General features: G+C 34.2%; 1 protein-coding gene across 3 annotated transcripts in view; it reads left to right on the plus strand.

Annotated features, from left to right (window-relative positions):
• LOC150106811 (nucleoprotein TPR-like) overlaps nt 1-27,122 on the plus strand; it is an 826,699-nt gene that overhangs the window by 86,451 nt on the left and 713,126 nt on the right. For all 3 annotated transcript variants that reach the window (XM_090393327.1, XM_090393328.1, XM_090393329.1), the window contains exon 5: nt 26,732-26,835. In XM_090393327.1, the coding sequence (XP_090249453.1) occupies nt 26,732-26,835 (104 nt within the window). The remainder of the gene's footprint in view (nt 1-26,731; nt 26,836-27,122) is intronic.

Here is a 27,122-nt window from a genome sequence, read left to right on the forward strand (position 1 = left end):
CTGCTGATAATAAGTAATAGTTCCTCTACATCATTCCTTAATTACTCCTTTACGTCTTCTGCTTACATGCTAATTTTTCACAATAGATCCACTCTTTTTATCCATTTATTTGTAAGTTGTAATATTGACATTCTTCATAAAATTTTCATCTTTTATTCTGTCAAATTTTGTTTTATTAACTGCTTTTCTTACTGTTTTCCTTTTACATGTAGTATTTATCTGTTGCGTTTTTAATCTTTCTATTCTTGTTTTTATATGCATAAGTTAACATTGGTCAGACTACTGGTTTATATATATCCTTACTTGTATTTTCTTTATTATATCTTTATTTTTTCAGATTAATCTTATACTTCATTATATGTGTTTTTCACTCTTCACAGTTATTTCCAGGTACTTAATTTTTATTTCTTGATCCATTATTTTCCCTACAGTTCCAGTTTACATCTTAGCCATGAATGATTGCATAACAAATTAGTCATTGCAGTTAAAATCTCCCACAAAAGTCATCGTCATCATGCTTGTCAAGGATTTAAGCCTAGAATGGCGTGTTTTTGGCCTTAGAAGTCGTTGAATCTCTTAAGAGGGCAACCTGGTTTTCCTTTTCCTAATGGTTTGCGATTTAAGACTCCCACAAAAGTAAACAAAATTTTGTTTACTCCCACAGAAGTAAACAAAATATTTCAAAAATGCATAAAAAATTGCTAAAGCAGTGGAAATATACTTCCAAAATTCAAACAAAACACAATATGAATTGTAGGAGAAGAGCTCCATCTATAAAGTATTAGAATTCAAGGAAACAAAAATATATTTATCAAAAAATAAGTCGCATCACACAAAAGCCTTGTTAAAACACTTCCACAATGATTTTCACCAACATCCTTGGGTGTTAGATAATCGCATAAACTTTAATTATTGAGACTGTAATAATTTTTTTTTTCCCAGCAGATCATCATTCTCCTGGCAAATCTTCAGTCTTGTCCCTTTTGGTGTTACATGTTAATTAGGATGTTACTTTTGGGGTTTTTATACCTCTTTTCCATCTGATTATGGTTTATATTTTCCTGATCCAAGCATTTGGTCCCACCAAATAACTGAAACTATTCTTGCTAATATTTCCATTGAGTGCATGAGTGCATTTATTTTCCATTTCATTTGGACTATCCATGTTCATTTATTGAAGTCTAGGTTTTCTCCAACAAATGTGCCAAACCATCCAAGACAAAAATTCACAAATTCAGTGACCTGGGATAAATATTTTAGCATCTTACTCTGCTTACACAACAGCATATGACTGCAAAAAAAAAAATCATCAACAAATCCAAGCAGACTGTTAAAGGGCCAAATGCAGTAGACTTGTCTCTTGTTCAGATGGCACAAAATTCTATCCTACCATATTTCTCTCTCTCTCTCATACACATCCTGAAGGAAGAATGGAACACCTCTTTTGCATTTCCTATGTAAAATGTCATATTCATTTGACATTGTCCCAGCAGCATAAAAGATCTATCATGTTCCTAAAAAAGCCATCAAACTGCAATTCCACTTCCCTCACTTTATTACTCTTGAAAGTAGTGGAGAAATTTGTCACCAAGCCACTTCTTCACTGTGTAGAGACCCATCAGTTACTTAATGATTTGAAAACTTTTGTACTGGTTCAGCCATCATGCACATCTTTCACTAGTCAGATATTAGTCTGGATGTACTATGTGTTCACCTAGTATATCATACAGTCATGTGTTTTAATCCTGTATCTGGTCAGTTTATAAGCTTTTGTTAATGCCAAGGCTAATTTTGTCCTGTATAACTACTGGTGTTGAAGTAAATATGTTAACCGCTTATGTATTATTGTGTTTATCAATCTGAGAAGAAAAAATGCATGCATTTTATAAGTGATGCAAGATCATTATTATTTTTTTTTTATTAATGAGACTTGTTTTTGCTTGTTTGTTTTTGCTTCTGACAGCACTCATAATCTATCTTTGGGAGAAAAAAAAATTCACATTTGATGTCCGTAGACACTGCATGGTCACTCCCATACCTCACTAGGTTTTGGGAGTAAAGCCTTCTGCTAGAAGAAGTGGTAAGGTTGCAGATGCCCTTTCCACACAGAGTTAGTAGGACAATTAAAAACATCCATGCCCATGGCGAGATCTTGGCCAGATAATGTATTTTGAATCATGAAAAATATAATTTAAAAAAAAAAAAGAGTTTCTTCTCTGCCATTATAAGAAAATGTTAAAATCAAAATGGTGAATAATATAAAACTATGAATAAAATAAAACAAAACCCTTTAGGTCTACACATATGACTACTTAGTTAATTTCTGAATTCGGATTGGTTTTGAAACATTGTCAAATTGACAGGGTGGGCAATGTCATATGACAGAACAGTAACTCAGAAAACAGTCACTCGAAATATCAAATGACATGTACATATCCTATCCTCTCTTTGGTCATATTCTGTTATGACAAAATCAGTGATAAACAACATAATAGGCATTTCTAATAAACAGTAGCCAGTCTCCAAATGGAGCAGTAAGCTTGGCATTATATATAACAATTAACTAACAATTAAACCCAAACTGATTTTTTTTTACCCATCAACTGAAAATGATCACTTTACATGGACAAGCACATTTTTCAAGCCTTGATAATCACCAATATGAATTCTGCCATTCTTGTTTTCCAGTAGATCTCATTGCCTACCTTTGGACAAAGGCTATTTGAAGAAACTCAGATTTGGAGAAACTCATGGTTGCTCTTGATGTTTCCAAGGTCATGTCTGACATCAAGGTCTTCTTACCAAGTTATCATGTTATGTTTCCTTCCTGTTCATTGTGTCAGTGTGGATTGCTGGATTACTGCTCCAGGTTCTATGCTCTTACCCATGTTGTTCCTCCTGTACATCAATGATCATCTCTTCAACTTCAAATTCTATCCATAGTTTATCTGATGATAATACTTTCCATTCCTTTTTTTCATTTGAGAAACCTTGTAGTATTTCTGTATGATCATTTATACTCAGCTGGCACTTATCCCATCTCATGGAAACTAACATATATCCAATCCATTCCAAAAAAGGAAGACAAAAGACTTCTGTCCAACTACTAACCAATTGCCATCATCTCAGTCCTCTTCAAAATAATAAAGTTATCAATGATCAACTTCTTCACCACCTAGAATCTTACCAGTTAATCAGCGACCATCAGTTTGGATTCTGCAATCCAGATTCACGACTGATATCTTAGCCCACATCATCCACCACTGGGCACATGCCATGGAAAGGTTCGGAGAAATGTATGCTATTGCCCTTGACATTTCCAAGGCTCTTGATTGTGTTTGGCATCAAGGCCTGCTTTACAAACTGCCTCCTTTTGGTCTACCAGCTACCCTCTGTAACTGGATAGCTAGCTTTCTTTTCAGTTGTTCGCTGCATGTCATGATGGGTGACACCCTTTCTTCAAGCTTTGCCACCAATGCAGGAGTACTTCATGGATCTGTTTTCTCACCTACCCTCTTACGTAAATGACCTGTGTCAGTCACTACAAATCCTATCTGAAAATAGTACTCTCCACTCATCTTACTCCTTGGACAAACCATGTAGCTCCCAGTCATTCTTACATCAAGATCATTTGTAACCAGTGCCTTAAACACTGATCTCCATACCATCCTTCAGTGGGACAAGGATAACCTAGTCACTTTCAATGCTGCCAAAATGCAATCTTGCCTTTTCTCTTGCAAAAGGGATCTCAGGTTACCTTCCCTCATTCTCAGTAATACATACATCACCAGAAAGGATGAAATATCTCTTCTTGCACTGGCAGTTATCTCCAACCTCTCTTGGCATGAACACATCACATCAGTAGCTTCCTCAGCTTCTAAAACACAAGGCATTGTTTTCTGCTCAAGAAGCTGTGTTGCATCCACACAATTACTAACCTTATATGAATCCCAAATTTGCCTCTCCTTAAGATACTACACACATCCTAAAACCTCTTTAAAAATTCTTGATATTGTTCTGTGGAGAGCAATTCAGATCATAGATGATCCTTCCCCCACTTCACCTTCTATCTCATAGATGCAGTGTTCTGTGTTGTCTCTTCTCAGGTACTCCCATGGTCACTACTCCAATTAATTGGCAGACATCATCCCTCCACTTGTTGTTAGACCTGTTAAAATTAGAGCAGCTGCTGTCCAACACTCCTTTACAGTACAATTGCAAACTCATCAAATCTGTTTTTCCTCTTCCTCATTTATTCCATCTACTCCTCTGTCCTTTGGAAAAGCATTTCTAATGATGTGTTTCCCAACAATTTCAACTTACAGCTCTTTAAGAAAAATGTCAGTGGGTTTCTTCTTTCCCAACCCTTATCTGCACTTCACACACACTGCACTGATGTTCTATAGGTTCTTGTACCTCTCATGTGGGATTTAAAAAAAAAAAAAAAATTAAAAAAAAAAAAATATATATATATAAATGTTGTGATTAACAAATCCTCACATACTCTTTCTTCAGCAGAAATTAGCGTTCTTTCTAAAGGGCTGAACTTCGTCCTGTCCCCCACATCCATTCCTAAGGAACTCTTTCTAACCAAATTAGAAAAGGCTCCCTCACATTTACCAAAACAAATAGCGAACCTATTCAGAATTGAAGCTATTTTTACCAAAAACAACAGTCGTCCTGCAGATAATTTATCCTTGGCTGAAAGAAGAGCTATCCACCATCTTCGTAATGACAACAGAATCATTATCCTACCTGCAGACAAAGAGAATGCAACTGTAGTCTTAGACAGATCTGATTACCGTTCCAAGATCAATGGTTTATTAACATCTGATACCTACTCTCTCTCTCTCACAAAGTAACCCTACAAGGGAGCTTCATAACCGTACCAACAACCTTCTCAGATCTACTTCAGAAATTCCTAGACACACCGGACTATCTCTCCGCTCTCTCTCCATCCCCTTATTCCCCATTTGTACAGCCTTCCAAAGATCCACAAAGCAGACACACCTTTAAGACCAATAGTTGAAGGTATCGACTCACCTACTTACAGCCTGTCCAAATACCTTGCCATTTCCTTAAAACATCTCATTGGTAATTCCTCCTCTTATATCAAAAACTCTGAAGATTTTATTTCGAAGACAAAAAATTTAAAACTCGAGGATTCTGACAGAATGGTTAGTTTTGACATTGTCTTTCTTTTTACAAATGTGCCAACAGAAGAAGTACTCAATCTACTTAAAAACAAAGTTTCCAAGAAAATTTTTGCTCTATTAATGCACTGCATAAATTCCAGCTATTTCTTTTTTGAAGGAAAAATATATAAACAAATCAGCGGCTTAGCTATGGGTAACCCATTATCTCTGGTCTTAGCCAATATTTTTCTAGAAGACTTTGAAGAGAGAGCTATTTCAAACGCAACATTAAAACCTAAATTGTGGCTGCGATACATAGACGACATCTTCCTTATCCGGGAATATGGTCTAGAGGAGCTGCAAACCTTCCTAGATCATTTAAATAATCAGCACTAGAACATGAAATTCATGTCAGAACTAGAGATGAATGGAGTCCTCACTTTTTTAGACTTAAAGATCACTAGAATGCCTGATTGTCTTAAATTTTTGATTTTTCGAAAAACTACTTGCACAGATAGATACTTGCATGCCTCTTCTCATCACCTCCCTCCACAGAAACTTGGTATTATTTCCACTCTGGCCCATTGAGCAAGATCTCTTATTTCAGTAGAAGACCTTCAAAACAGAACTCAACCATCTGAAAAGCACATTTTTAAACAATGGCTATTCTTCTCAAAGCATCACTAAACATCTATACCCATGTATCCAACCTCGACAAGAAGATAACTCCAATCCTATTACTCACATCCATTTGCCATTCATAAGCTCTCTATCTCTAAAACTAGCAAAAATAATGAAGAAATTCAACATTAAAACCTACTTCACCACCCTACCAAAGCTCCGTTCTTTTCTGAGTCGTCGCCCTAAACCAAAACAACCAGCTTCAGTTTCCAGGAGTTTATAAAGTCATCTGCAACTGCGGTAAACCTTATTATGGACAGACTGATAAGTCTATTTCACTCTGTCTTGAGGAACACCAGCGTGACATCTCTTACAAAAGAACCCATGCAAACGTACTCTCCAGTCATGTTCTTTTCTTCGCTTACTCTAATTTAGAAGAGCTTCAACACCAGATAAACTGGAATCTTATGACCAATATCCATAAATGCGGTGATGAACTTGAGAGACGTATCATAGAATCAAAAAAAATAGTTCTGAACCCATCACACATAAACAACAATTTAAGCTACAGTTTGCCTGACACCCAGTGCAGTGATTGAGTTCTGGCACTCTTGAATCAGTTGCCACTCACAACTCACGCTAGTCATGCCACATGGACACCAGTTCAAATATCACTGTTGCTATTCCTATTTTGTTAACTTGAGAAGTCCATATTTTTTACCTTGTTATTTTTGTTATTATTTACAGACCTGAAGAAGTCGGCGTTCCACCAAAACTAGTTGTGCTATATTAAAGTTTTCGTACCTTTCTCGGTGTTCTTAGTCAGTATAATTATTAATTTTTAATATATATATATATATATATATATATATATAAATGATTCAAGCTTCAATGTCTTCCATAACCACTGTCTTAAGCACTGATCCTCTCATCATTGTTTTAAATGAAAAGTATAGAAAAAAATTTGGTATTAATTTTCTTCAAAACAATACTTTTCTTCTCCTCTGCTCCTAACATTTTTTAAAATTGCAAATCTTATCAGTATTAGAATTTATTATTATTATTATTACGTGACACCTCCAGGGAGTCCAATTAATCATCATGGTAGGGCACTCTACTTCACTAAATACATTTCGTCTGCTCCACTATTACTTAATTCTACCGTTATGACACTACAACTGTCAACGGCATCTACTCCCATCATCACCACCAACAGTATTTTTTGTCGGTAAATTGCGTGTGTTCTGAAGGCTGATTTTTCTGTCTGTGGGTTAAAAAACCTGAGTTTTTAGAAGAAAAAATGCTACCTCCGTATGAGTTCAGCTAACTCACCTTCAAATGAAAAAGCCCATATTGTTTTCACATTTGGTGTAGTGCATCCAAAACATCTCTAAGAATTCTTGATTGCATACAGAAGAGAGTAATCTACCTAATAGATGATCTCTCTTTCTGTCCCTGTCTCTCTCTCTGTCTTTCATATTTCCTCTAGTCTTTTTCATAGGTGGTCTGTTTCTACATTATGCCTTTTTTAATAGGTATTTTTCTGAACATTGCTCCATGAAAGCTGCCACTATTCCCTCTACTTTAATCATCTAAGAATATGAGCAGCTACTGGTCAGGATACATATTTAACCAACTTCTCATCTTTTTTCATTCCGTATGTCTGTGTTCTTTGTAACAGCCTTCCCCACAGTTTTCCTGAATGAATACAACCCCCAACTCTTCATTGAACTTGTTAATAGATTCCTTGTTTCTCTTTAATTACTTGCCCACACATTTCAGCATTGTGTTATAGGTTTCATGACCTCTGTGTGTGGGATTTATTTATTTTTTATTTTTATTTTTAAAGCCAATCTGTATTTAAGCTTTGCAGAAATTTAAATACAGACTGAGAAAAGCATATAACAAAGTTCCTACTCGTAGAGAAAAGCCATTCAAAACACTACAATTATATGATATAAATGCACATTATATTGATCAATGAATAGTTTCTGTTTAAGTTGTAAGCAGTAGGAATTGAAGTAAGCAGAGAAAGATGGTTTGATGTGAAATCAGGTTTAAGACAAGGATGCACTATTTTCATCCTTATTCATCATCTGTGTGGTTCACATTATGAAAAAAGTGGCTTTAAAACTATCGAGCATAGAGATGTCAATCTCTACTCTTAACTTTACCCAGAGGACGATATACTCTTAAATAAATTCAGTACAAACCTACAGCTAAATTGAATAACTACTGTAAAAAAAAAAAAAAAAAATTGGCATGAAAATTAGCAGTAAAAAGATGAACTATAAAAATAGACATTGTCATTGAAAATATCAACTACATTCTAAATGGAGAACCTATAAAACATGCAAAATGTTTCAGATATTTAGATAGTTTTTAGTGTAGGTGGAATTAAATATGGAAATAGACTAAAATATACTAAGCTGTTTTGGTGGGAAGTCAACCATATGAATTTATATGGATTAAGAGTGAAATTAATCAAAACACTGAAGTAGTTGTATATAAAATAGTTTTAACTTATCGATCCAAGAGCTAGATTAGAAATAAAACAGTTGAAATAAAACTGGAGATGATCACAGATATGCAAGTTCTTAAAAAACATTAGTAGAGTGAACCAATGGCAGAACCATATTAAAAAATGAAGATATTGGAAAATAACTACACTGTTAGAATTCAGAAATGTTGGGAGAGTTAGTCTTAGGTGATATGGTCGCTTAAACAGAAAGGGAGAGGAAATGTTAACAAACAATTGTTTGATGGAAGTATAAAGTTCCAGAAGAAGAAGACCAAGATCTAGATGCATTGATGCAGTTAGAAATGTAATATAAGATGTCCATTATAAGAGCTGACAATATTAGTCCTGAGTAATTTGATGAAAAAAAATTGTTGATAGGAAGTTAGTAATAATTATGTAAACTTTCATGTAGTGCTGTCATTCTTTCTTTCTTTCTTTGTCTATGATCTCTTATGCTTTTAAGTGTCGAGATTTTACCAAAGAGATTTCCATGCCGTCCTGTCCAAGGTTTGTTGTTTTGCTTCTTTCCCGTTAATTCCCTTCTTTTCCAATTTTTCTTTAATTTCCTTTTGCCAACCTTTCCTGGGTCTGCCTATGTTTCTTTTTCCTATTTTCTGGCTTTCGTATACAATTTTTGCTATTCTTCCTTCTTCCATTCGATTAAGATATCCAAACCATCTCATTTGGGCTTGTGATATGAATTGATTCAGAGGTGCAACTTGAAGGCTGTCTCTTATGGTTTGATTTCTTATTCGGTCTAGTCTTTTTTTTTTGTGCCACTATCCTGAGATATTTCATTTCAATTGTTTGTAGTTTATTTGTGTTTCCTGTTGTTAAACACCAAGACTCACAACTATATGTTAAATGTTATGTTATGTATGTTATATTAGTAGAAACACTGAACGGTACACTGCCATTTTGGTATTCTGGGTGACTTCTTTCTTATCTAGGAGTGGGCCTTTCATTGCATAGAATAGCTTTGTTCTCCCTCTTATCCTGTTGTTAATTTCTGTGTCTAGTCTACCATCTTCTTGTATATATGATCCCAAGTATTTAAAGGAGTGGACTTGTTCCAGTTGATGATTCTCTATTTTTATTATGTGTTTTTGTTGTTTTCTAGATATGATCATTGTTTTAGTTTTATTTATATTTATGGTCATATTCCTTTTCTTTGTTTCTTCATACCAAATGTTGATATTGTACTGCAGATCTTCAGCTGTATTTGCTAGAATCACTACATCATCTGCAAAAGCCATGTGTGAAATCCTGGCTTCTTTCAGTTTCCTATATCCTAGGTGGAACTTTTTTTGTTTTTGTTTGGCATGCCTTTAAAATTTCATCCATTACTATGATGATACAGCGAGGCTGAGGATACAGCCTCGCCTCACTCCTACATTTGTTTCAAATTCTTTTGATATATTATTACAGGTTCTTACATACTTTCTATTACTTTTGTAGAGGCTTTGAATGGCTGCTATTAAGTTATCTTGTATCTTGTTTTTTTTTAATGTGTGCCGTATTAAGTGTCTGGGAACTCGGTCAAAGGCCTTTTCAAAATCTATAAAACCTAAAAAACATGAATGTAGTTCTTTTCCGTATTCCAATGTTTTCTCTGATATTTGTCTAAGACTGAAGATAAGATCCTGCATGCTTCTATTTTTTCGAAAGCCATATTGCATTTCATCCAGTGTATCCTCTATTTCATAAGTTTCCAAACTTTTTCGGGCCACCGCCCACTTTGCAAGACATAAATTTTGTAACGCCTCCCATTATAACAGTTTTCCGCGTTCAAGCTGTTTGATATTTTTGACATAAATAGCAACCAATGATACATTACTGCTTATGCCGTTAAATTTTTAAAAAGAAGTGGCCAATATGTGCTTCATCTTGAACACAGTTATTGCTATACTGATTTTGGTGAAACGTAGCCCATATGTAAAGAATGTAAAATGTATGCTCGAATAACATTATGCACAGTTTCATAAAATGGTTTAAATATGAAAATGTGGAATACAATTAAGAGATTGCATTGCATTAGTAAGAATCTTATTGTAATAATTAAAACACCATTAAATATATTACAAAATTGTTTATTGTTTATTCCAAATTTTCATATAAACAAAATTGTTTATATGAAAATTCGAAATACATATTAAGAGATTGCATTACATTAGTAAGAATCTTATTGTAATAATTAAAACACCATCAAATGTATTAGATGGTTTATTTCGAACTTACAAAGTAAAAATACAAAGAAAAAATAACAAATTAAGGTGAAGGATGAGCCTGGTGCATTTTTAAAAGTTTGTTAATATCAGGTTCAACTTTCATTAAAAACAGTCGTAAATCACCACGCTCAGTTATATGCAATTGGTTCCTTTTCTTAGATAGTAAATTCACTACAGCACTAAACCCACGCTCAGCCAAATAAGAAGATGGAAATGCAATTAAAAATTTCTGCACTATTTCCCATAATCCAGGGTACGGTGTCGGTATTGATTTTTGAAGCCAGAACTCCTGGTATCCAGTTTTGAATTTTATTTTTAATTCTTCATTTGTCGTGAGTTCTATGACTTCCACTTATAAATTTGATGATCCTGCTGTGCTTACATGTGAGAAAGGATCTAGAACCCAGTTTGGTATATTCATATTTAGAATATCCTTGAATCGCTCATTGAAATCAGCATGGAGAAGCTCCAAGTGTTGGCAGTATGTAAGTAAATCTTCCTTTTTGAGAGACACTGCTGATAAATTTGAAAAGTGGCTATATTCTCCTCGGCCCATATTCCACTTGGACAGAAGAAGTTTCCCTACAAAAGCGACAATAACATTTTTTGTTTTAATTCAATTCAATTCATCACCTTGTAGTTGTAGATTGACTTCATTAAATATTTTATAGAGGTCTGTCAAATAAGCGATGTCATTTTTGGATGTAATCAGGTTGGCCCGCAATCCGTCGTCTCTGTTTTCTAGGAACTCTAGTACAGAATCAAACAAATTGTAAAATTGATTCAGACAAATATCTTTTGAAAGCCAGCGAACTTCTGTGTGAAGCAGCAACCTATTGAAATCTTCATCGTTTTCACTACAAAGTTGGCTAAACAATCTGTCACTCAATGAATTGCTTCTAATCTTGTTGACTACTCTAATAACATAATGGAGCGACGTGTACAGGCGTTCACTTAAATTTTTCGTAACCAAATGTTGACGATGAAGAACACAATGTATAGCGAGTACATTTGGTACTGCTTGTTTCAAATGTGCTATGAAACCCTTGTGGTGCCCTGTCATTGCTGGAGCACCATCAGTAGCAGCAGACAAAATATTACAAATAGGAATGTCTTTCTCTTGAAAAAACTTATTCGTGATATTAATCATATATTCTCCCTTTGTATCCGCTTCCAAGTTTTTAGCAAATAATAATTCTTGACAAACTTTTTCTTCTTTTATGAATCATATGTATGATAAGAGTAGTGGTTCATTATTTGGGAGAGTTGATTCATCGAGAGTTGAATGGAAAATTGGCATGTCTTCAAATAATTGCACAATGATTTTTCAACGTCTTCAGCATTTCATTGATTCTTCTTTGCACTGAATTATTGCTCAAAGGAATTTTCCTGATGATATCTGATGCTGGCTTATGCAGCACAGTGTTTATTACTTCTTTTACTGCTGGCAAGATTAATTCCTCACCAATTGTGTGTGGTTTTCCTGCTTTTGCGATTAATAATGAAATATTATAAGAAGCTTGTAATCCATCATTACTTTGTTTAGTGGACAACGTAAAAAGTTTTAATATAGTTAGACGTTTAAAATATTTTTCTTCTAGTACTTGAAAATAGGACAAATCTTTATCCTTTTTGTCAGCATGCATTTTAGTCAAATGCTTTTGTAGCCTAGAAGGTTCATGGCTTCATTTGAAAACACTTTTTGGGAAATCAAGCACATGGGTAATAATTGGTTCATAGGAGACTGAATAAAATCATATTTCAAATACTCAATACTGTACTGTCGACATTTCTTCTTATATTCAGACATAATGAAGTAATAAAATTTGCAAAAATATTCACAAAATAAAAGATTTAATTTACACTTTGTATGACTCCACTTATCTATCACACTTTCGACTGATGATTGTTGGCAAAGCACACAAAAAATAATGAAACTTATTCCTAAACGACTGGTATTTATAGATTTGAAACCTAGCCCGAATCGACTTGCGTGCATTGACTTGTTTGCGATACCATTGTACTCGTGCTTTGAACAAGTCACTGCAAGCACCCATATTCGTGTCAAAACATGCTGAATTGGGTGAATTAAGTATATAAAAAATAGAAGTTAAAATATCCTGTATGACACGTTCGATTTTTTATTTTGCACGCAAACCCATTTTGTTCGTCCGACCACGACATTGTCCAAATAATTATAAATAATAATTAATAAATAAAATAATTACACAAGATATAAACAACAAACCTACAAAACATAACCACAGAAAACAGTATAATAAGTTTCGAATAATATTTGCTTTGTTTTTTCCCTCTAGTTAGCACTATAAGTTAGTACTAACTAGGATAACTAAAATTTACGATTTTATTTCTTTCTTGCCATTATTATTTTTACTCGTAATATTAAATTATATAAAATTGGGTTTATTTTTGTACAAATCAATTAGAAAAGTGGTTTTATATATTTTGAAATGAAATATAACGAATATATTTACTACTGTAAACATAACCTATTATACACACACATATATACATGCTCTATTTTCTCATTGACATAGAAAATTGACATCTATTTCTATCTGAAATGGTAAATTTTCAAATGATTAAATAATTGAAATAGAAAATTGATAAAAAAATTGATCGTGTAAGACAGGCATAAGATGAATTAAAATGCAATATTTAAATTTTAAATGATTATCTAATCGCAGAATCACAAAAATAATTAATTTTTAAATATATATTATTAATTTCTTCTATAAAGGGCCACGACTCCTAGACTGCCTGAATGCCCACAAGATCCCACTATAGTCCCCCCCCCCCCCCCAGAAGGCTTCAGCGCCCACTGGGGGATGGTACCGCCCACTTTGGGAACCTATGCTCTATTTGATTCCTAAGCCTTGCTTCTAAAATACGGGCATATAATTTTCCTGGAACGCTTAAAAGCGAAATTCCTCTATAGTTTTCACATTTGCGGTTGTCTCCTTTCTTAAATATAGGGATTGTTATAGCTACTTCCCAGTCTTTGGGAATAATTTTCTTTTTCCATACAACATTGAATAGGTGTAAAAGAAATTTTATGGCTTTCGTTCCTAAATTTTTTTATCATTTCTGGTGTTATTTGGTCATGGCCTGCTGATTTGCCCAATTTTATTTTATTTATTGCTGCTAACAGTTCATTTGCACGAATTTCTTCACTCTGATTTTCTATTTTGCTTGTGTGTCTTGCTCTTAGGGTTCTATTTTTTCCATGTCCTGCATCTTCCAATAATTCTTTAAAGTACTGTTCCCATCTTTCCATGATGTCTTCGGAATTTGTGAGAAACTTTCCATCCTTATTTTTGATAAACTTTAGGGGACATTCTTTCTCTAACCTCATTCTTCTTAAAACATTATAGTAGAGTTTTTGGTTTGCTTTAAATTTTTTTTTCTAAAGTATGTCCAAAGTCTTCCCAGCATTTTCTTTTCTCTTCTTTCACTAAGGTTTAACTTTATTTCTTTGGTTGTTGTATAGTTCTCTATCAACCTGCAGCTTTGATGTTATATATCTCTTCCAAATTGCTTTTTCTTTTTAATTTCTTCTTTTAGTTCTTCAGTCCACCAAGGTGTTTTATGATTCTTCTGTTTATTATTTATGGATACACCACAAATTTCTTTGCTTGTTTCTGGAAGTGTTTTGAACCTGTACCATAGGTTTTCTACATCTTTGTCTTTATATATCTCTTTTTCTACTTCTTTCATCTTCTCTTCTATTTTACTTTTATACTCAATGGCTGTTTCTTCTTTCTTTAGTTTGTAGTTCTTTATCTTAACATTTATTTCCTTGCAACTTTTTCTACATTTTTCAACTTTTATTTTATGGGTTGTTTCCAATACTAATAAGTAGTGGTCACTGCCTATTTCAGGACCTCTATAGACTCTTGCATTTTTTGTATACTTCCAGTATGATCTGCTTATGATGGCGTAGTCGATTATAGATTTTTCGTTTCTACTGTCTCTTCCCTGGTAAACTTATGGTAAATTTCTTTATGCTTGAACATAGTATTCGCTATTACTAAATTATTTGTAAGCCAAAGATTTATTATTCTTTCTCCATTATTATTCCTGTTTATTTCTTCTTGTGATCCCAACACTTGTTTTGTTTCCTCATCTACTTGATTCCCTACCTGGCCATTAAGGTCTCCTAGTAGTATGATATGCCCTTGAACTTCTTCAATTGTTTTTTGTAAGAGTTTGAAGAATTCATCTTTAATTTCTTTATTAGCATTGTCATTTGGGCCATATGCAACAATTACAGTGAATACTTGGTTGTCTGATTTAAAATCTATAGTGATTGTCAACAACCTTTCGTTTATTAGTTGCCATTTAGTAATATATTCTTTGAGATCTGGTCTAATTATGCAAGCTACCCCTTGTTTTCCCCATTCTCTTGGGTTTACCCCTGAATAGAAAAGTATATACCCATCTTTCATTTTCTGACAACCTTGATCTTTCTTTTTTGTTTCTGTGACTGCTAGCAGATCCAATCTTGATTTTTTAAATTCATCTATTAATTCGTTTTCTTTTCCATGTAGACTTATAACATTCCATGTTCCTTATCTTATGTACCTTTTTCCTCGCTTTGTCGTTAACCATTTAGGCAGTTTGGCTATCTCTTTGTTATTTCTTTTAATGGGTGAAATTTTAAGGTGTGCAGGGGATTAGCCTTCAGCACCCGAGTCTGATGGTGGAGCTGCCACCCTCAAGGCCCCCAGATCAACCTATGAGGGAAGTGCTATCCTGTTGGTCTGCGGGAGGTATTTTATTTCCCTCCTACCCTTCATAGTAAACTATGGCGAGCATTCCCCGATCCGCCACCAGGGGATGCAGCTGATGGGAGTTACAGGTGTCCCCACACGGGGTAGTGCTGTCATAGTATCTTATAACTCTCCAAGTATTACATACAATTGATTCACATTGTACCAAACCTTTAGAGAATGCACGAATAATTTGTCATAGTGGGTAGTTTGCTATTTCTGTTTTTGTTCAAAAATCTCTTATTTTGCATGCAACTTAAGGTTTCTTTCCCAAAAGGGAAACCTTTTTAAACACTTCAACTCGCCTTTGTTGTATTTCATTCTATTGTTTGGTATGCTTAATTTCAGTTCATGACAGCATTGCTCGAAGAAGCTTTCTTCTGGTTCCTCCAGCTTCTTGTGAAGTATGAATTTTGGCTAGCCAAATAAAATAAAAACGAATTTTGAGAATAAGGAAGAAATTCTGTGGATGAGATTATATAAGGTCTATGTGTTTATGGCATACTGGCCAGTTCTTATGGCTAGTAATTCTGAGCAATATAATTTGCTTTTATTATTTGAAAATCAACCATGATCTCAATTTCAGGGTTGTGTTGTATAGCATGTAATATTTTAACGTGGGAATTTCTGGTGATATTGTTAGTATTCTTTTCTTTGTACTCAGGTATGGAGATATTGAAATCATGGTAAATGTTTAATTACACAAAATTTCAAATAATGAATAGCTGAATTACAGTAGGTCCTCCCTTATCTGCAGGGGATAGGTTCCAAGACACCCCATGGATAGCAGCAAACCCCATATTTCTTTTAGCATAGCGTTGTACTTATGGGACTTTGGTAAGGACTTTTCAATGGTTTGTTACAGCGGGTTAGTTTAGTGAAAGCCGATCGTCAGAAAAGTGATCTTATACCTACATTAGATAGGGTAAACAGCTCCGCCTACTCCCTATATGGGAACAAATAGGCGTTAGTTGATTTAAAAAAAAATTTTTTTTTAGATACACTTTTACTGTACTGTTGAAATTTCCAGAACTTTTTATCATATCTGGCACCAAGATGTCTGTAAATTGCCATTCTTTGGTCTAGTCCAGCGGTAGGCAAACTGCAGCTTGCAAGCTGCATGCGGCTCCCAAAGCTACTGTGTGCAGCTCCAGAGACAATATTGGTTTTCATTGCCATTTTTCCTAAACTTTTATATTAATAATCTATAGTAGTATAGTATGTACCAATATTAGAATATTTTATTTCATAATTGCTTTAAAGATAAGTAAAAAACATTAAAGTTTCAAAATAATATTTTGAAACTTTAAATTTTTAGCTTTTAAACGGTACAGGTCAAAAGGGTTGTTAACAAAAAAAAAAAAAAAATCAGCTAATGCCTATTTGTTCCCGTATAGGGAGTAGGCGGGGCTGTTTACCCTATCTAACTTTTGGAGACTGAGTGGACAGTTCAATCTCCACTGGTAGCCAATCAGAGAGATAGCTTGCCCAAGGCTATCACTGATTCATCGGTACGCAGTGAAGAAGGCGGCAAGCTAGTGCCACCATCTCGTGGTCCCTAACCCTAACTCAATATTTTTAATGTCTGAAAATAGTGTGGGTTTGACGGTCGATTTTCTTGAGTTTAAGGGACGAAAAACCTGAGTTTCCGGGAGAAAAACTTGCTAGCCCGTGCCAGAGATCGACTAACTCGGGAACTGGTCGAAAAAAGGCTTAGAAAAATTTCCTCTAGTCGGCGACTAGATTTGAACCACCAAATCCTTTCTTCGTGCAGTCAAGTGCCGTAGAGTGCAAACGCCACTTCTACTGAGCTACACAGGGTTGTTAACATGGATTTTATCATATTTGGTTGGTAAAAAGTGTTTTGACATTTGATGGCTTGTGTCACTCCCACCAAAATTAGTTCCAAAAGTGACTACTATGATCGCTGCATTACCTACCACCTCCGTTGCCTGGACTCTGTATCATCAATGTTCATGGAATTACACATATTACGTGCTTGTGGTGGTAGGAAAACATAACTAGTGTAGTGTAGATAAGTACTTTTCTGATTAATAAATACTTAAGATTGATTTTAGTGAAATTCTAAAATTCTTGTTTAAAATGACTGAGCAACAGAAGAGTATAAAACAGAAATACAAACAAGAAAAGAGAACAATGAAATTTGTCAAGTCAAATCATCTTGCTATCCTCACTAACAGCCATCTCACTGAGCTTCTTAGAACAGCTTTTGGCATCCTACCAGCCAGATTTTAAACTATTAATTGCACAAATGAAGACTCATTCAAAGCCTTCAACGAGTAGAGATTAAACATATTCTTATTTCTTATTTATAAATACAATTTTAAAATATTTTCTGCGGCTCTTGAACATTCAGAAATGTATCACAAGTATTATATGTGGCTCTTATTACCGAAGAACTTGCCCACCCCGGTCTAGTCTGTGACCCTCTGTAATTGGATAGCCAATGTTAGTCTATGGTCATTCATTGTTTGTCATGGTGAATGGATTCCTCTCTTCAAGCTTTGCCACTAATGTGGGTGTCTTGGGCGATGTTCTGTCACCTACTATCTGCGGATATGCTGATGATCGATAGTACACTCTATCCTATGCCCTCAACAAATTATGCATTGCTCTGTCATACCAAGTTTTGTGATCATCTGGAACCACTGCCTTAAACACTGATCTTCATATCATCCTTCAGTGGGGGCAAGAATGACCTGGTCACCTTCATTGTTACACAAATGCAGTTGTGCCTTTTCTCCCATGAAAGGGTTCTCAGCTTATCAACCTTTACCTCAGTAGTACATAAATCAAGATTGGACTGACATTTACCTCTAGTTTCTCCTAGCATAAACACATCAAATCACTTAAGATACTACTTTTCACCTATCCAACTATTTAATCACCTTATTGACCATTATGGATCAAATACGCATCCTCATACGCTTCCTATCCATCATATATTTCAATGTAATATCAGTGGTATTAAAATTTTAATATGCACTTCGCATCCATGATAACCATGACATCTATAGACATCTTGGTCAGTGGCATGGTTAACTACACAAACCCAAATCTGCTCATCCTTAGAATACTCAAGTTTGGGTGGTGCTCTCAAATTTCCTTAAAGATTCTTGATACTGTTTAGAGCATCATTTCTCAAACTGTGGTACATGTACCACTAATGGTACATTACGTTATTTTCGGTGGTACAATTAATAGATAATTTACACAAAATATTTAAATAAATATTCAGAAAAATGTATTTTAATATTGTAACGAGTAGACTTCCAAGAATTTAACTTGGCGAATCGAATAAAACGAACAAATAAATTTTATTGCAGTTTTATGTGAATTTTCGGATGCGAAGTCTAATTAGCGTGTCATAAGGGTTTTCATATTTAATATTTATTTTGAAACAGTATTTTTGTATGTAAAAAAATTATAATAAACAAAGTACATATGACATAATGAAAAACAAAAGCAATAGATTATTGCAAGTTTAAGAGTAATATATTATTTTACGTGAAAATGTATTTTAAGATAATTATGTGATATTCCGTTAAAAAAAATAAAGGAAAGTTATTATTTAACATAAATGATATTAAAAATAAATATTATGTTTATATTTGTGTGAATGTGGAGTGGCGTTTTTGATTTATGCTGACACCGCTGTTAAGACATTACCACTTACTGATATGTGATGTTCTTGCGAACGCCCGGGAATGTGCTGAATTTTGTTTATGAATGAGATCACTAGCAAAGTATACAGAATATAATAACAGTAGCGTCACTCTATTTGACATTATAATGTCAAATAAAATATAATGTAATGTCATTATAATGACAATATCCTCGTTATAATGGACAAATGGTTAGGAATTGAAAAATCGAAGAGGAAACGGCTGGCAGACGACACTGACACAGCTAGCACTTCTAGTTTTAATCCTGAATCTCACGAAGCATTTAGAAAACGAAATGCCACTGCTACAAGAAAGTATAATGAAAATTATTTGGAATATGGATTTTTTTGGAACGAGGATGAAAACAACCCCAGGCCCCAGTGCGTTATTTGTTATGAATAATTTTCGAATCACTCGATGAAACCATCACTTCTGCTACGGCATTTTCAAAACAAACATACCTGTTTAAAAGGTAACCCTCTCGACTTTTTTAAAAGAAAACGAACTGAAATGAAAACTAACAAACGCTTCTTTTACTACAATTAACGAACGAGCAGAGGAAGCATCATATTTGGTTAGTTTGAGAATTGCTCAAACTGCAAAACCACATACTATTGGAGAAACTTTAATATTGCCTGTTGAAAGTTTATTTTTCATTTGGTTAGAGTATAATAAATTTAGTTTAATCCTTTATCCAAGTGTGAGCAAACAAAGTTTGCGCCTGAAAGTATCTTTAGGACTGGGGGTAAGGTGATACAACACCAGGGCAACTCGTTGCAAAGGTGTAGCAAGCTACCAACACTCCTGTCTCAGTAACTCCTTTAATGCAAAACACATCTCCTTGCGGATATGTCTAATGTTATGCATTAAGGGAAGGGCCACTACCCAGACTAGTTTCGACCTTTATTGAGGTCTCTTCAGTGGGAGCCAGGCCCAAGCTGAGATACCAGGCAGAAGCATTCGCAGGTCATCTCTACCTATAGGAGTTGCCAAATGGTGTGCCACCCTTTTTTAATAAATTACTCTGGATTTAGAGAAAGATGTTGAAAGTTTATTTTTCACTTGGTTTAAATTAATTTAAATTAGGATTAAACTAAATTTATTATACTCTAACCAAGTGAAAAATAAACTTTCAACATCTTTCTCTAAATCCAGAGTAATTTATTAAAAAAGGGTGGCACACCATGTGGCAACTCCTATAGGTAGTGATGACCTGCGAATGCTTCTGCCTGGTATCTCAGCTTGGCCTTGGCTCCCACTGAAGAGACCTCAATAAAGGTCGAAACTAGTCTGGGTAGTGGCCCTTCCCTTAATGCATAACATTAGACATATCCGCAAGGAGATGTGTTTTGCATTAAAGGAGTTACTGAGACAGGAGTGTTGGTAGCTTACTACACCTTTGCAACGAGTTGCCCTGGTGTTGTATCACCTTACCCCCAGTCCTGAAGATACTTTCAGGCGCAAACTTTGTTTGCTCACACTTGGATAAAGGATTAAACTAAATTTATTATTTAATATTGCCTGCAGCCAAAGACATTGTGATGTCTATTCTTGGCCCTACAGCAGCAGCCAAGTTGAATGTTGTTTCTTTGTCAGATGACACTGTTTCGTGACAAATTAACGAAATGGCAACTCAAGTAAAACAAACACTAATTGAAAATATAAAGCAAAGCAAATATTTTGCAATTCAGTTCAATGAAAGTACAGACGTAAACAACTTTGCACAGTTGATGGCTTATATTCAATATGAAAGAGAACAAGTCATAGATGAAGAATTCTTATTTTGCGAGCCTCTTCCAAATCATACCACAGCAGATGAGATTTTTAAGAAAATTAATGAGTTTATCACTGGCCATGAATAAATTGGAAAAATTGTGTAGGAGTGTGTGCTGATGGTGCATGTTCAATAACAGGTTGTCGTGGTGGTGTTTTCGCCAAAATTAAAGAAGTTGCACCAGATGCCAAGTTTACACATTGCAGCATACATCGTGAAGCACTAGCTACCAAAGCAATGCCCACAAAACTAAAGATTGTTTTTGATCAATCTGTGAAGGTAGTGAATTTTATTAAATATCGGGCCCTAAATTCACGACTGTTTACAATTTTGTGCAATGAAGTAGGCAGTAACCACAATAAGCTCTTTTTACACACAGAAGGGCAGTGGTTGTCAAGGGGAAAAGTTTTAGCTCGACTCTTCGAATTACATTCAGAGGTCCAAATATTCCTGTCAGAATTCAAAGTTGAACTCTGCCATTGTTTTACTGACAAACTCTGGCTATCACGTTTAGCGTATTTGGCCGATATTTTTGGAAAACTGAACAAACTGAATTCTAGTTTACAAGGTTCCGATATAACTGTCTTTACTGTACATGACAAAATAAATGCAGCTGTGAAAAAACTAGAATACATAATTAAGGAACGTGAAAAGGAAGACCATTGCTGCATTACCAACATTAGAAGAGTATTCTCCAGGAAAATGATCTGTCGCTGAATGAACAACTAATTGAAGATATAGAAAAACATTGCATAGGACTTGTTAATAATTTTCATTCCTACTTTCCTGAAAATTTAGAAAATGGAAGTTGAATAACAGATCCGTTTTCTTTTTCGGATACTGATGCTAGATAATTTTTCAATTCAAGAAAGAGATCAGCTCATAGATATTTCATGTGACAGAAATCTCATGAATGAGTTCAAAAAAGATGCAATTTTTGGTTAAAAAGAAGAGATGAATATAAGTATATTTCCGACAAAGCGATAAAATTTTTAATGCCTTTCAACACATTATATCTTTGTAAAACTGGATTTTCTGCCATGCTATTGATTAAAAATAAATATAAGACATGGTTGCAGCTTGAACCTGACTTACGTTTGAAATTAATGAAGATAAAGCCCTACATATTGAAATTGGTTACAATGTAACAGGCTCATCCGTCGCATTAATCCTCACCAGTAATAAATCTCCTTAATATTTGCTCATGTATTATTACCCACCATTGTAATTTCATTATAATGTAAAAGTTTCATTTAGGAATATAAATAATATAAATTTAAAATGTTTTATTCTTTGATTATAAACACTCCATTTGGGATGTATTGATTTTTAATCGGGAAATGCTTTTATGATGGTACATATATTTTTTGATTCTTATTTATGTGGTACAAAATTTAAAAAGTTTGAGAACCCCTGGTTTAAAGCATAACACTTTGGCTCATAAATAATTCCTCCCTCACTGATTCACTTCAGTTTCTGTCTCACAGAATCACTATTTCAGTATTGTATTTTCTGCATACTTCCATAGATGCTGCTCAGTTGAACTGGCAGTCATTTCCTTACTTTCTGTTGTGCTTGTTAATAATCTGCAGATATTAACAGTGAAACTTCATATACCTGAATCTTCTCTTCCTCTTTTATTCCATCTACCTCTTTCCTCTGGAACAGCCTTCTTCACAAAGTGTTCCTAAACAATAACATCTGACTCTGCAAGTAAAATGTTAGTGAACTTCTTTCCCAACTGTCATCTGTATCCCACACACAGCACTGATGTGCTATTGGTTCTATTTCCATGTATATAGGTTTGATAAAAAAAAATTAAAAATTAAAAATTAAAAAAAAAATTTTGGAATCAGCTCTCTTTCCTTTTTTTTTAAAAATAAATAAGTACAGTGTATCATGGTCATATGATGCATTAGGTTCCAGACCACCGTCATATTTTTATAAAGTAGATTATTTCCTTTTTTTTTTTTTTTTTTTTTTTTTTCAATTTGTGGATGCGTGTAATGGTTTAATAACATTTTTAAGTGGTCATATATGTACATAGCAAACATAAATAAAGCATTTAGTTACATCAGTTGTGTAGATGAAAAATTTATAATTTCACGAACAAAAAAAGTTGGAAACATTGAATGGTAGATTATCCTTTCTTTTATCTATAACAGATATATTGGTCTAAAATATGCCTCATCATTATATTTAATAATTTTAATCTTAATATCTAATGTAATAAGTTTGAGTCTTTCTTCTTTTTATTGGAAGTAACAGTGCCTTTACTTTGATTTTTCTGCCATTATTAACAACAATAAAATAAAATAATAGTTATGAACAGTTTATAATTCGCAGTGAAACTCTGAAACAGAGAGAGAGAGAGAGAAGTAGTGAGCAATGATGTCATAAATAGTCTGAGTCCATGAATCCTGTGCATTGGTTGATTCACACCAGTAGCACCAAGTTGCCTAAAACCATTTTATGAGTAAATGTGGTATCATAAATAATCATAGGTCATAATTAAAAAAACTGCATAAAGCAAACTCTGTTGTAAGCAGGGCCATACTGTATTACTAATATGACTTTTGCTTATATCTTCCTTGAGTTTTTCTGTTTATCATTTTATTCATTGTAATACATCATTAATTTCCTGATTTGTATCCTCAAGGGATACAAATCAGGAAATTAAGCCCACCATGACAGCACTACACGATCAAGTTTACACGATTAAGCCCACCATGACAGCATTACACGATTAAGTTCAGCCCACCATGACAGCACTACACGATTAAGTTTACATTATTATTTATCTCCTGTCAGCAGTTTACTTCCAAATTAGTCAATTATTTGTTAGCACTCCAATATTGTGATATCTAACATTTTGTGCTTTCTGACTGAATCAATTCACCTAGACCGTAGTCTTCCTCTGGATCTTTTTCCTGCCATCTTGGCATCAGACACTTGCTTTGTTAACCTTTCCTCACCTATTCTATTTATGTGGCCATACCACTTTAGAGTAGCTCTGCTCACACTTTCTTGAATGCTAACACTATCAAATTCTTTTCTAATGTCTTCATTTTTAGCTTGATTCCACATTAATGTCATTTTGTTCACTCCCCTAATTTTTCTCAGAACTCGGAGAAAAATTAGGGGGGTGAACATATCTGTATTCTTAGATCTAGTGCTTTATTCTAACCTAACTCTCAGATCCCTCTTTTAGTATAAACACATCACATCCTTAAGTTAAAATTGGTTTGAGCACTATCTTATATGCAGCTAGTTTAATGTTTTGGCTAATTTCTCTCTTATTCTCTAAACATTTATTCAGCTGGCTCCACTATACCAGCTTTGCTTATACTGTTGTCTATTTCAAGATTTCATTTGACATCTTCACTAAAAACTGTGCCTAAAAAGGTGAAATATTTTGCCTGTTCTATAGGTTCTCTAGTGAGAATGCACCTGCAGTTGGTGGCTTTCATACCAACTTTGTTATAGCTGTTATACAATGTAGTTAGAGAACCCTGAAGACTTGCACTGGATGTGTTTAGGAGTACACCATCATCTGCATAAAGCAAAGAGCTAAGTTTGATATCTCCAATTCTAATATCAGGTTTAATGTCACTTTTCTTCATAATGCGACCCATATAGATGATGAATAAGAGTGGAGATAATGTGTATCCTTGTCTTACTTTTGATTTTACATCAAACCATCTTGTATTTCCTTCAATTCTAACTGCTGACTTACAACTGAAATATACATTATTTATTGCTCGGTATTGAATTCAGTTTACCCCATACAGTAGTAGTATTTTGAAGAGCTTTTCTCCTGGGCAACTTGCCATATGCCTTTTCCAGATTTAGAAAACTGAAGTACAGATCCTTGTCATATTCTCATGATTTCTCTACTGTTTGTTGTGAATATCTGATCTTGATAACCTTCTATTTGGCCTGAACTCAACTTGTGCTTCTCCAGGTTTCTTTTACAGTTTTTCACAACCTCTTTTCAAGTATGGTAGCATAAATCCTACCTGGAATACTTAGTAGAGAAATTTCTCTGTAATTCTCATGTTCCACTTTATTCCCTTTTTTATAGATGGGAACTTTGAGAGCTCTACTCCGATCATGTGGAATTCACCTTTCTGAATTATGCAGTGTAGTCACTGCAAAACTTTTATATCTCCATATGTGAGCATTTCTGGTTGAATTTCATCTACTTCAGCTGCCTTTCACATTTTAAGTTTTTGATGGCTTTTTCTACCTGAAGTATTGATATGTACTCCTCTTTGCATTCCTCTTAAAAATTTTCTACAATGGCTCTGTCATCACTAGGTTTGTTTAATAGTCTTTCAAAGTAATTATTCCAGACCTTAAATATATCCTTATCTTCAATTTTTATGTCATCATTGATTCTTTTTTACAGTACTCTTTCCTTCATTTCTAAGCTTTTCCAATATACTCCAGAATATTTTGCTCCTTCTTGATATTTATTTTCTATATTCTTACCAGTCTTCCCATGACTTTTTTTGTTTAGTTATTTTTATATATAGCTGAACTAGCAAATAAGTCGACATACTTATTGTGTATTGGAGAAAGGAAGGGGGCGGGGGGAGCTGTTTTCCAAAATTTTCACGAAAAAAACAAAAAATAAACCAAACAAAACAGAACTGATTATTGTGTCTTTCAGCAAGACAGTGCACCATGCCCGCCTGGTTGGCCAAGTGGTTAGTTAGCGTATCCACTTTCCCGCTAAAAGGCTGCAGTGCAGGTTCGAATCCTGCCATGGGCATATATATTTGTGATTGTCTGTGAATATACAAGTAGTGGTGGTGGATGGCAGATGGCGTTGGTGTAGATGATGAAGGTGGTTGCGGTTTGTTGTAGTTAATGGATTGAGTGGCAGAGACAGAGAGATGTAGAGTAGGTGCCCCCCTTTGATGAGTCTTTGGACTCTCTGGAGGTGTCACGTAATAATAATAATGATAATAAAATAGAGCTTAAAGTAGAACAGAGGCCAAAATGGAAAGAAATAAACCCATTTGGAATACAAGTAAACCACCAAACAAAGATATCTTTATCTATTTATCTGTGTGCATGCAAATTTCTTATATGCAGATGACCAAATTTCACCTAGCTACATCAGAAGGTGATTTACAGAATCATTAAAACCATTATATGAAATTACAGAACAATACAATATTAAAGTATCCAAAGAAAAACAAATAATGGCATTAAAAGGAGAAAACTAAATAAGCTGATTCTCATAGATACATATGAGGATCAGCTATGCAATGTTCTGTCCAAAGCAACTTTAATATATGGAAGTGAAACAGAAGTGAAACCTTACAAAAAGATAGATGAAATATGAAAATCACATATGATAGAATATATTGTAGAAATTCTACAGTCCATTCTATTGGTAGATAGAACAAATAAATAGATAAGTCTAAGTGAACATGTACATATAAAAGAAATGGAAAAAATAAAGATAGAACTCTAAGAAAGTAATGGTGTGAGACTGAATCCAGCCTGCTTCCCCTAAATCCATCACAAAAAAAGTCGAGTGATTAGGATTGTCTCCTATGTAGAAACAGCATGCTAAGATTGTCACTTTCATATTGAACCAGTTTGCTTATTTCTCATCCAAGTGGGGATGGAGGTAAGGATAAACTCAGAAGGAAACTTGGGAGTCCACGCTCCAGGTGACAGAAATCCTGCCACCTGAATAAGACTTAATTTATCTTGAAAGATGAGTTAAGTCTTAGTTTACATTGAAAAGCCTTTGCTTGTTGATTTAATTGTTTTTTTGAATGCATTAATTTTTAATGCAGAGAAAAAATTTCATTTTAATACTTCATTAACTGGTTTAATTTAATTTGTATATTTTGAATATCATAAGTTGTGATCTGTTAAAAGTTATGAAAACAAATGCTGATTACTCTGAAATGTGGACAGATTAACTTGAGTATTTTTTTTCCTTTTTAGATAAACAGAAAGCCCTTATTAGTGAATTAGAAGAAGCAAATATAGCTAAATTTGAAGCTATAGCAAAGATGGAGGAAGCAGAATTAAAAGACGGTACCGCACAGGTTTGTATTATAGTTTGTCTCAGAATTATCCAAACTGGAATGATTTTTTATATTTTTTTATAAAAAATTATTCCATTTTTCAACATTGCAGTTGACCGTTACAATTGCAAACTTGTATGGATCACAAGAATAATTATAGTGGTATAAGTTAGTATAGTACAGTAAGCCACCCATGAGCTTTTGTTGAGATTTTTCAGTAGTTTATAGTAAGTCAGTTTGTTATAGTGATGTTTGCTGCTGTATTTATATATGTTTGAATTTTGTTGTGGCGATCGAAAATCTCTTGC

The sequence above is a fragment of the Typopeltis vanoorti genome, chromosome 5, assembly GCF_054136105.1.
Source record: "Typopeltis vanoorti isolate ZY-2024b chromosome 5, IOZ_Tvanoo_1.0, whole genome shotgun sequence".
Classification (NCBI taxonomy): domain Eukaryota; kingdom Metazoa; phylum Arthropoda; class Arachnida; order Uropygi; family Thelyphonidae; genus Typopeltis; species Typopeltis vanoorti.